Source organism: Marmota marmota, unplaced genomic scaffold (genome assembly GCF_001458135.2).
Source record: "Marmota marmota marmota unplaced genomic scaffold, marMar, whole genome shotgun sequence".
Taxonomy (NCBI): domain Eukaryota; kingdom Metazoa; phylum Chordata; class Mammalia; order Rodentia; family Sciuridae; genus Marmota; species Marmota marmota.
This window is the reverse complement of record NW_025999968.1, coordinates 10,907,798-10,920,578: the sequence shown is the minus strand read 5'-3', so window position 1 is coordinate 10,920,578 and position 12,781 is coordinate 10,907,798. Positions and strand designations below refer to the sequence as shown.

Here is a 12,781-nt window from a genome sequence, read left to right as displayed (position 1 = left end):
TTGTCCCAAAGACGAAATAAGTCACTTCATTTCTCCTTTTGGATTTCTCCTTCCCATGTCCTCCCCTACTTGGGAATAGTATACAATATTTCTGGCAGATTATTGGATCCAGCATTGTTTTCTACATACTCCAAATATTTTAAGATCCAACCAAGTTGTTTCCACCCACTCTTAGAGCCCTCTGGCTCTAGCTATCTGGATAAACTAACTTGTAGTTGTTACAGTAGGTGTTAAAAGTGACTGTGTTCCAGGAATGAAACTCAACAGGAGTCTTTTATAATTACACACACACACACACACACACATTCCAGTACTTGAGCAGACCAGAATTGGTGGAAAGATGAAATTATTGATCAAGTGGGCAGCAGACTAGTGCACCCATGCTTTAGAAAGTTATAGATTCTCAGTTACATCAAATCAAACAAGATATTCAATGAAAATTGAAGAAACTCAAACACAGAACTTCATGACTTGCTTCTAACAATCAGACAGGGTTTCTTTACAATGTGGTCTGTTAATCAGGCTGCTGAGCTAGGAAATTTCTTCCAGATAGGCCTGATATAATCTTTGACAAGTTCCATCACTAATTCACTTCATTCAACCATCTCTGTTCTTGGTTTTAGATATTCTATTCAGTTTTCTTCAATCACCTTGGTAATATGAATGAGCAAATTGTCATTGGAAGATGTGATTAAGATACAATTCTTCCTTGCTCATTTGAGAGTGAGCTCAACATTGTAATTCACTGGAAGAATCAAGATAATCACAGAGTGCACAGTTACTACAAAAGCAGTGACCAGGTGGAAAAACATCCCAAATATGCAAAAGGGACATCCCTCTTCCATAGTGAGATTCACAATGGGAATGCCTCTGTCTAAGAAGATTAAGCCTTCTGGATGAAGGAATTTATGTCTGCTATGAGGGAACAGAAACTGGGCATATCACAAACAAGGTGGTGCTTGAGGTGGGAGGTGAGTGTACATGTGAGATTTTGTAAAACTCAACGATTTGATTCAATGATATTCTGAAAGGTTTTTTTTTCCCCCCTAAATTAACATGCTAGGGGCTTTCTTTCAAGTCAATTTCTGCACATCTATCTCATTATCTTTTAATGCATGGTGTCTCATCATTTAGATATAATTGACATAGCAATTTTCCCTATTGTTGGATATCCAGGGATTTCCAGTGCTTTTTTTCATTACAAAGGGTGTCATTAGGAACAACATCTTTATAGTTCTGTTTAATATTCTGAAATTATCTGAAAAGTAAGATTTTAATGTTACTGACATCAGCAGCATAAGAGTATCTATTTTCTTTTTAGTCCTATCAGCACTGAATATTATCAATCTTAAATATTTCTGCCAGTGTGATGAATAAAGTACTGTTTTATTCAAATTAGATTTTTGTTATAAAATGAAGTTACCATAGTGTACACTTTTATCTGTAATAACTATACTATAGCTACATAGTCAACATATTGTTGCCCATTTTCATGGTTAAATTGAATCAAACAGATTCAACCTGAATTGAACAAAGTAAATGAAAAGCAAAGCTTCATGTGTTTTAATTCTTATTTTAAGGATTATTGATGCTGTGGTCTATTAGTGGGGCTTCTAATCATTCACACAGTATATTACAGGCATACTACAATATATTGCATGCATTTCACTCTATTTTGTTTTTCAGATGTTACAGTTTTTACAAACTGAAGGTTCATGGCAACCTTGCATTGAGGAACCCTGTTGGCACCATTTTTCCAAAAGCATTTACTCATTTCCTGTCTGCACATTTTGGTAAATTTTTCATCTAAACATTTATCATTGTATCTGTTATGGTGATCCATGATCAGTGATCTTTGGTATTACTATTGTGATTGTTCTGAGATCCTACAAAGCATGTCCCTATGAAGGTGATTCTAATTGGCCTATGGCATGCACTTTCTGACTGTTCCACCCACTGACCATTCTTATGTGTGTCTCCCACTTTTGGACCTTCCTATGCCCTGTGACACAACAATCTTAAATTAGGCCCATGAATAACCTTACAATGGCCTCCAAGTGTTCACATGAAAGGAAGAGTTGCATGGTTCTCACATTGTCTTTAGCTAGAAATAGTGAGAAAGGCATGTCAAAAGCCAAGATAGGCCTAAAGTCAGAACTCTATGACATACAGCCAAACTGTGAATGTAGATGGAAGGTTCTCAAGGGAAACTTCCCAGTGAAAGTATTATTCCAGTGAACATGTGAATAAGAAAGCAGAACTTCCTTCATTGCTGGTGTGAAGAAAGTTTTAATGGTCTGGATAGAAATCAAACCAACCACAACATTACTTTAAGCCAAAGTCTAATCCAAAACAAGGCCCTAACTCTCCAATTCTATTATGATTGAAAAAGGTAAGGAAACTGCAGAAGAAAAGTTTGTCACCTCAAACTTTTGCAAGCTTCAGGGGGGAAAAATCTGTCTCCATAGCATTAAAGTACAAAGGAAAATAAGTTTTTTAGAAGATCTAGCTAAGATCATTGATAAAGGTGGCCACACTGAACCACAGATTTTCAACACAGAGGAGACAGCCTTGTATTGCAAGAAGATGCCATCTAGAAATTTCATAGGTAGAGAGGAAAAGTCAACACCTGAATTCAAAGGACAGGATGATTCTCTTGGTGGGAAATAATACAGCTGAGGACTTGAGATGGAAATCAATGCTCATTTATCATTCCAAAAATCTTAGAGCCCTTAAGAATCATAGTAAATTTGTTGTTCTTGTACTTTATAAATGGAACAACCATACCTGGTTTCACATGCTTAAAACATACTTTACTGAAAATATTAAGCCAACTATTTAAAACTTCTCAGGAAAAAAAAAGATTTCTTTCAAAATCTTACCATTAAGGGGTTGGGGATTTAGTTCAGTAGCAGAGTGCTTGCTGAGCATTCACAAGGCTGAGTTCAATCTTCAGATCTGGGGTGGGGGTGGGGGGGACCTTACTATTCAGTGATGATATACCTTGTTACCTAAAAGCTCAGGTGGAGTTTGTGTCAAGACAGGCCTAAACAGTCATGTTTTCATGACTGCTAACAAAATGTTCATTTAGTAGCACATGAATCAAGGAATAATTTTAACTTTCAAGTTTTATTATTTAAGGAATACATTCTGAAAGGCTATAGTTGCCACAGATAGTGATTTTTTCTAGTCGATCTGGGAAAATGAAATTGGAAACCTTCTGGGAAGGAGTCATCATTTTAGATGTCTCAATCCAACAAGAAATTTAGAGTACTACAGAAACATAAAGCAGCAGCAAGGTTTGAGAGGATTGACTCCAATTTTGAAACAAGTTCTATTGTGTGTGAAATTCTTTCAGAGCTTCACTTGCTATAGAAAAATCTTTGGTGAAGGAAATCAATTGAGGAAGCAAACTTCATTGTTGTCTTACTTAAAGAAATAACCATAATCACCCCATCCTTCAGCTACCACCACTCTGATCAGTCAGTGTCATCAATATTGACCCTTCACCAGCTTGCTGATGTGATTTTTCTGGAGAGTATTAGCAATTTTAGCACTAAAGTATTTTTAATTGAGGTATGTACATTGTTTTTTTAGACATAATGCTATGCATACTTAAAACTGTGCTATAATGATAAAATAAAATTTATATGTCTGTGAAGCAAAAATATTCATGTGACTTGCTTTATTGTGATATTTACAGTGCTACAGTAGTCAGGAACTGAGCTTAATATCTCCAAGGTATGCTTCCATATAATCTATAATAGCTAATAGCATTATACATTCTGGGTGTATTTTCTACCTAATAGGTTATTTTATCCACAACTAGTTCCTTTTTCCTTTGCTTCATTTAGCTGCTTTATACCTTGACTCAGAAATCTAAGAATTATGTGTAAACAGAATCAAATAGGCTGAATAAATATCTAAAGAGTTCAGAGTTCTGCATGAACTCTAGTTTATAGAGTCTGATGCCCACATTTTGCTTGCTCAATGAGACCTTCAGATTTCTTTGTCAGCTAAGATCCTAGAATATAATAGAGATTGCCATTTGCTGTGTACCCATGCATGTTCTTTCTCATTCTTTCTGGATAAGGACACTATCTGAAAATTCTACAGAGTTTTGGTTTTTGGTTTTCATTTCAGAAACTGCCAAGTTCTGCTTCTAAAAACTAGCTTTTCACTGCAAGGGCATTAAAGTGATTTCTGCACAGATGGTCTAAGAAGCTGATGGTGAGAGTCCTTCATGTGCCCTTCTTTCTTCTGCAAAGCTATCTTCGCACCTGTGATGCAGTATGAAAAGAGGAACACGAACAGCTTCCTGGTATGTAGTGTGTTAATCGTTTATCCCCTTTCACATATTATGTGGAGAATGGACAATGCATCCATCTCTGAAAGCAATACGGAAGAAATTGGGTATTGGGGTTCTTTATCACTTCATTCAATATCACAAGATCAAATTCATCTTATTAATGTGCTATTGAAAATTAATTGCTGATGCAAAGATGGACAGGGTGATTGGAAGGTGGGTTTGTCGGACTTTCTGAGTACAAGTGCTATGTCACTGATTGGAAGGTCTTAGGGATAGCTTTTACAAAAAAAATATATATATCTGTGGCAATGCTAATCTTTACTGGCTTCATTACTTTACATAATTATTTTAAAATCTGAGCCTAAGTTACTCATTGATGAAATTACCAGATGTTTTTTAGTCAAATGAAAATATTTGTGAAATGGAAAGTAGTAAATTTCTCCATGACTATTACTGTGTTTGTTGTTCATCCTCTAAACAGGATTTTCTATCTGCATTTCACTTTAATGTGCAAAGGAAAAGGAAGGAATACTTGTCTCTTAGTAGCTTACAACCTCCAATTCTTCCCAATATTTCAACGACAACAAAAAACTAATGGTATTATTGCTTGTAATTTAGTCTCTTACATAGTATTTTTCAGTTAATCTTTACCCAAACCTCTATCACAGAATCAGGTTCTAACCCTTCTTTCCAAAGATTTGAACAAATGGAAACTCTGGTCACACTATAACCTGCTTATGAAAATATTAATGGGAAGAAAAATGACATGTCCCAATCTAATTCCAGAGAGAATTGCTTCATATTTTTAGAAGCAGAACAAAATTTTTTTTTCTGTCAATCTCTCCTATGTAGGAAAAGTGGAGGTTAGCTATTCTTTTCAGATTTCTCTTCCCCAGGATTTCATAGTTTGAAAATATTTACCAACAAATTACAATATTATGAAGGACTCGTCACCTTTACCTGATTCTATTGTTAAAGTCAGTCATTTAATGTTCACTTGCCATTAGCCAGGAAGCAACAGAGACATGGGGGAAGGGTTGAAATGTTAATATAAAATTGTAAATTTTTTTTGGAAAATAGTCATTTCTCATGTTTATTCAGAATTGAATATCTGAAGCACTAGTTCTTTAAACTGAATATCAAGTGTCCTTGCTCTCAGACAGCTGAACGTTAACGTGAACTCATGCTCAATTCTGGATCCATGGTATCTTGTAGAGATGCCTACTAATAAGACCAAACTGGGAATGTAGCACACAAAGGTTGTAGGTGTTTCTGCTCACTGTGGTGAGGTATGTACGGAGTTGTTACAGAATACATATTTAAGGAAGTTGCACAAGGGCAGAATTTTAAGTGTGGTAGGAGATTCCAGGAGATCACAGACACTCCAAGTCAAAAGCATACAGGAGTAAAATTGGCTGAATTTGTGTAAGTATGAGGTAGTTTAGGGTGAAACTAGGAGATCAAGGGGTAAACCTGGAGAGGGAGGCAAAAACACTTCTACACTTTTCTAAGGAGCCTGAAATAGATGGTCCTAGATGTAGGATGGAGTCAAAGAAGGATTTAAAACCATCATTGATCTGAAATCCTGGATTTGTCTTTAAAACAATTTTTGCTGTAGCATCATTCTCACAGGTGGACTTCGAACCACGGAACAATCCATGGCACTTCATAGAAGTCAGTCTACAGAGCAAGAATGACAGAATGGAACCAGAGAGGCAAGTCAATAATACCCTTTCTTTCTTTCTTTTTTTTTTCAATAATAAAGATCTCACTCCAATGTGGATTCCTTGTGCAGAGTTGGAAATGTAGTACATATATGCACAAAAAGGGAATTGTTCTAGATAGAGAAATAAGTAGTTGAGAACATAGAAGTACCAGGGACCACTAGGTAGTAGATAAAGTAACCAGAGGAGACCTCGGGAATAGCAGCATTTGAGGGGCTAACAGAAGAACACTGAATTAAATAGACTAGTAGGAGGTATCAACATTCCTCTGTGTTACTCTCTGGTCATACCCAGATGCATCATCTCCCCAGCTGGCCCAAGCTTAGCCCTCTTTGAAGGCCTAAAGTAACCTTGGACTAAAGAAACTTAGAATCGTGTCAGTAAAGCTTTTCTTTTTATGAAACTCTACAGCCACAAATACCTAATTGCTTTTCAAAAAATGTATTTCCAAATATATCAATATTACAACATTTATTCCCTGCTAAGTGTAACTTAGAAAGCTTGTTCAACAATTTTCTCTTCATTGATGTTTCTTTTCTTGTTCTGTTGTTAGATGGCTTTTGGAAAATGCAAAATGATCACTTTTATGTCAAGTTATCAGTGATTTTTCTCTACTGAATCAAGACTTCAGAGTTCTATGGTACAGAGTGGAAAGTGGGACTTCCTCACAAAACACAATTATCAATGACCTTGATTCTCATAAATGAGTGACTTCTCTGACTTTGACAGATCTTACCCCTTCAGACAGTACAGAATATTTGTGCACTATTTCTTCAAGTGAATATACTTTACTCACCATCCACATGCTACCTGTAGGTAAGTTGCAAGTAGAGTTGGATAAAGGGTTTGGGGTATAGCAGTAGAGGTCTGTATAAGTGGAAAGTGGGCTGTCTTTTAAAGAATAGGTTAGTACTTCCCATTGTCACCTACAGGATTATTTCTGGTCAAGATCAGATAACTCTTCCTCCTCAATTCTTCCTCTTTTGACCACATCAAAGTCTTGTATTTGGAAAAATAAATTGCTCCCACAAGATTACCTTTTCATGATTTCAGGGCTTCAGAAATGAAGAGAAACTCACACATATTGGTGACTGTGGGCTGAACATCTTCAACTCCTGCTCAGCACTACAGTGCTGCCTTAGGGCCTGGGTTTGGGAGTTGAGGCTGTAAGCACAATAGAAAGTTGTAGGGCCCTACTGGATGCTGGGAAAAAGTGGCATTATCTTTTAACTTGGTTGAATAATCACTACACATTTGAAGCACTAAGTTACACCTGATTCAGCTCACTCTTCACCTCTGTTGATCGTTAACTGCCAAAACTAACTACTTAAAATGTATGTATTCTCAGAGTCAGGGAATGTGTACTGTGAAGTTGTTTGGTCCCCATACCCATCATCTATCAGCTTGCTATCAAGGGAGACCCTGGAAGATCTTTCTTCCCTTTAATAAGGAAATTTGAGTTAGTGGTACATGTTTTATAAATTTTTGTATCATTAAAGACATAAAAATTGTCCTCAGGTTATATGGTTTTCAGATAGAAATTTCTAGACACTGAGTGATAACACTCCCTTTGTAGAGCTGCCATTTTGACAGTATAGAATGAAAAACAGAATGCACTTAAAGTTCCTATCTTTCCTCAAAATAAGAGTATCAGTATTATGTACAATACAGTTAAGGCTATATTCTATTTTTAAAACTGTTGTCTCATGTTGGATTCATTTTGGAGTAGAGAAAATATATGAGGAAGAAACTGTGTGAAGATCACATATGTCCCATCTTATTACCAGAGATCCAATTTTCAGTTCCACACAAAGTGAATCATCAGGATCTTTCCATCCCTGACCAAAGGGCCTTCTCAGAAACTCTCATTCCAAGTAAATTCTGGCCAGTGGGAACTTGTGGAAAGTCTCCCCATAATCTTCTAAGGAGATACCTATAACAGGAACCACCCCAGCCAGACAAGAAAATAGGGCGAATAGTCTTGGTACCCTATCCATCAGCCTTTCAAGAAAACTTGATTTTCTATTCTGAATTGCAATTTTCCATTTGCTATGCCTTGCCTGGGAAATGCTACTACATATAAAAATGAGGCCAAAATTTGGGGACACTTAGGATTCCTAGAGTACACATCTGCTCAATAAAAGTTGCACTGAACTAAGTAAAATTAATAATCTTTCATAAATTTTGTTGTAGAATCCACATGTCTTTGTAGATGGGGGAACTGAGGGTCACTGATCAAGTGAGAAGCAGTTATATCTTGCAGGCTTTTCTTCAGGAGGAAACATTGCTTATGAAGACACCTTGAGAATTCAGTCTAACATCTGTACTTGAGCTAGAATAGCTCGAGTAGTATTTGTAAGGCTCTTAGTTTGATCACTAGCATTGGAAAAAAAATCTCTACTTAATCTTTCCTTTACTACAGTATTTAATTTCAGAATGACACAAATAGAATAGGTAGAGATTGTTTTATTGGCTATAAACCATTTATTAAATATGTTCATAAAAATTAATGTTATGTAACTAGAGATATTCATTTTAATGAACAGCCCATAAACATTTTTCCACCCTGAATTAACCTTTGTGCTCTAATGCTTAACTCCTCACTCTTTGGTAGAACATAGATAGATACAAGATTAGCTGGGTTCTGACTCTAGTATAATCTCTGGTCTCCAAATGTCTGCCTTCAGGAATTTCTCCTTCAATGCCTATTACAATTCTAGTCCACAAAAGGATGTTGAAGTTCAGGCTCCTCTGGTTTTCCTGAGGAGATCCAAGAACTATTAACCCAGTGATCATCTGTTGCTTCTCTCATCACCTTGAACTTACACAGTTCCCCTAGGATGCTGTCTTCCCCAAGACAAGGGTGAACTGCATCTTTCCCTCACGGTTGAAGGAGAATTCTGGGCTGAGGCTAGTTTTCAGTCAGTTATCCTACTGTGATTAAAAAGAAAAAGTACTAATTCCCTTATTAGACAACAGAAACTTAAAATGCATCATTGACTCATTGCTTCTCAAGTTTTCAGACTCTTATAAACTCCACCCAAACTGGTTAATATCAGTGTCTGTAAATTTTCCATAATAGACACTGAAATGGAAATACTAATGGTCATGGGAAACTTTCCTGTCCAGCTTGGACTCTTAGCTTGATCTGAAGGGCCTTTTTATTATCCATTTTTTTTTTTTAAATTCTGCCTCCTCTCTGGAGTACAAAAGTAAGTAGTTTTAAAAATAGTAAATATGCTCTACCCCCTCCCACCTACCCACATTTCTTATTTGGGAATTTTTCATGCAGTTCAGTCTTTGTTTTATTTAGAACCAAGCCAAGGAACAGCTTCCTGGATAATATGTGCTTACGTTACTGGTGATTTTTCCAAATACAATAGGAATAATTTGCCATAAATTGAGAAGATGCACCACTGGCAACACAGGTAATGTGGAGACTATGGCTCTGTCCCTGGGTGTTCCATGTCCTGAGTATTAAAGATGACATGAAAACACACACTGCTGCTGGGCATGTAAATGGATCTTAATCTTCTGAAGAATCATTCTAAAATTTATCAAAGGCTCCTAACTATTCTACTTTAAAAAATTTACTCTGCGTAAATGATCAGAGCCATGCCAAGCTATATACAAGCATTTTTGCTGTGGCACACTGCTATTATTTCTAGTTTTTCTACTATTTTAGGTGACTAATAAGGGAGGGAACTGATTGAATTGAAAAATCACAGGTATTTTTTTTCAAAACTAAATTTAAGTTGGCATAAAAATAAATGGAATGATCTTGTCATCCTGCACTGAAAAATAGCTATCAAGAAATGACAAAGCTTTAAAAAGTTGTCCTTGGAGTGATCAGACCATGAGTTCCCCATCATCAGACCTCATCCAGGTACTTTCTTCAGTCTCTGGAATTTGTTGTCACCTGAGCATATTCTATAGTTGGTGCTTAAAAAAAAAAAATCTTTGGAACAATTCTGGCTAAGTTAAATTTTTTTTCTTTTAAATCTCATGTAACAAACTTGCCATACAATAATTTAAAATGATACCTCAAGACACCGTGGTCAAGAGATTCTTTGCATTAATGAATAGAATTTGAGCTGGAAAGGAACTAGACAAAACTGAGATCTACTTCATCTCCACATCCCAGGAGACGGGAATCCAGGAAGTTCTCTGCAGTGCTAGGTAGGTGTGTGAAACAGATTTATGTCACCACCTGAGATCGCCCATCTAACTAGTGGCAGGGGCAGTTCTAGACACCCAGAAGTTCTCCCTCAGTCCATCACCCACCTCAGATGGTTCTGGGTGTCCTGGGAGGTTGAGCTAGATCCCATGTCCTTTCCATGTGTTCCTCAGGTTGATCTCTAACTTCAGTGGGGTTATATAATTCAGGTTAGAGAGAAAACATTATGGAGGGCATTGTCAGGGTGACAAGAGTTTTGCCAGTTCTGGCCCTGTGGTCCCTTTGTTACTCTTGTCCTGTAGCTGGCCAGAAGAATAGATAGTAGGTCACAGGTGTCTGGCTTGTCAGCCAATGCAACCCCTGACCTAGTATAATGATACTTGTGATTGAATTAGGCCCAAATTATGAGAGGGGTACCGCGTATTACTCAGACAGTTTTGATATAAAGATATAAGTCAGGTGCACATCTTTCCACACTATTTTTTTTTTAAAGATGAATTGTGTGATTTATTTCTCTTCCATCAATTTGTCAAAGAATATATTTTCAATGTTTGTTGAAGACATTAAAATCTACATAACTGGGGCGATTCTCCTAATTATTTTAAGATAGGCATAAGGGAGAATTTGAATGTTTACAAAGATTTTTTTTTCCCTGTAGAATTATGTTGTGCCTCTACTGATCAGAGATGTTAATTCAGAAGAAAATGGTAAGGTATCATTTCCTTTATCAAATTGATAGTATAAAGATGCTGCTCTATGAAGGAATTTGAAGTTTTGACTAATATACATATCATCTAAGGATTAAAAATGGCAAGGGGGAATTGCAGGATAATACAGCAGACAAACACAATTGGGCTTTTCTCGATGACTATAATTAAATGGGCTCTTCTAGTCTATTATTTTCAGAGGTAATATCAAATGGCACCATATATCTGAGGGTACTTCAATGTACTGTTTCTTATAAAAATATGAAACATGGAATTATATTGAAGTGGAAAGAGACACAGACAAAATAGAAAGCAGCAAACCATAGTTTTTGGCCTGATTTACTACTATTTTGCAGCCACTTATAGGTTCCTTAGCAACTGAAAATTCACTTACCAATTAGTTTGGCTATATATTTCTTTTTTATTGCATACATTTTATTATTTGTATATTCCACTAATCAGAATTTAAAATTCGGTACAAAAGTGGACTAAACTGGCTTTTACACTATTTAAAAACTCAAAAACATCAGGCAAGGAAATTAAAATTGATATAAAATGTTTCCGACTTTGTAGCTAACTATCTGATTATAGATGCAAGTAATAGCTTAAAGTTCCTTATCCCCTTCCCCGTAATAAACCACTATCATTAAATAAGATAAAAATTGTTATTTTGACTTGAAACAACAGATATTTATAGTCCATTTTATTGGTTCTAGTCCCTTTGTGAACCGCCAACTAGTACAGAAAATGAAGACAGACTGTGACAAGCATCCTTAATATCCAGTGATGTTGTCTGGCCTTTCTTCACTGCAGTCCCAATGATTTATCAGACCTGACAAATTCTACCACTGCAAAGACGTAACCATTCTCTCTTCCAGTGCTACAGTTTGAACATGTTCCCCAAAGTTCACATATTAGAAACTCGGTGACTAATGCAACACTGATAGGAGGTTGGGCCTACTAAGAGGTGATGGGATCGAGAGGATTCTGCTCCGACTGTGGGGATGGGTTAGTTATTGCAAGAGTTGTTTGCTGTAAAGTGAGTTTGGCCTCTTTTTGCCCTCCTGCCTTTGAATAATGCAGCAAGAAGTCTCACCCAGATGCAAACACCTTAAGAATTAAATTTCTGTTCTTTTTTTTTTTAATTTTTTATTGTGGGTTGTTCAAAACATTACAAATTTCTTGACATATCATATTCCACACTTTGATTCAAGTGGGTTATGAACTCCCACCTTCACCCCATACACAGATTGCAGAATCACATCAGTTACACATCCATTGATTCACATATTGCCATACTAGTGTCTGTTGTGCTCCGCTGCCTTTCCCATCCTCCCCCCTCCCCCCTCCCCTCCTCTCTCTCTACCCCCTCCACTGTATAACCCTGAGGGTCTCCTTCCATTACCATGCAATTTCCCTTCTCTCTCCCTTTCCCTCCCACCTCTCATCCCTGTTAAATGTTAATCTTCTTCTCCTGCTCTTCGTCCCTACTCTGATCTTAGTTACTCTCCTTATATCAAAGAAGACATTTGGCATTTGTTTTTTAGGGATTGGCTAGCTTCACTTAGCATAATCTGCTCTAATGCCATCCATTTCCCTGTAAATTCTATGATTTTGTCATTTTTTAATGCAGAGTAATACTCCATTGTGTATAAATGCCACATTTTTTTTATCCATTCGTCTATTGAAGGGCATCTAGGTTGGTTCCACAGTCTTGCTATTGTGAACTGTGCTGCTATGAACATCGATGTAGCAGTGTCCCTGTAGCATGCTCTTTTTAGGTCTTTAGGGAATAGACCAAGAAGGGGAATAGCTGGGTCAAATGGTGGCTCCATTCCCAGCTTTCCAAGAAATCTCCATACTG

At 36.7% G+C, this 12,781-nt stretch overlaps 1 protein-coding gene across 1 annotated transcript; it reads left to right on the top strand.

Annotated features, from left to right (window-relative positions):
- The first annotated feature begins 513 nt into the window (after positions 1 to 513).
- Positions 514 to 4,515, top strand: Hhla2 (HERV-H LTR-associating 2). The gene is given in 4 exon segments (XM_048803853.1): positions 514 to 873; positions 876 to 971; positions 4,269 to 4,436; positions 4,439 to 4,515. Coding segments are annotated over 4 exon segments (555 nt in total). The 5' UTR covers positions 514 to 659.
- Positions 4,516 to 12,781: the final 8,266 nt, after the last annotated feature.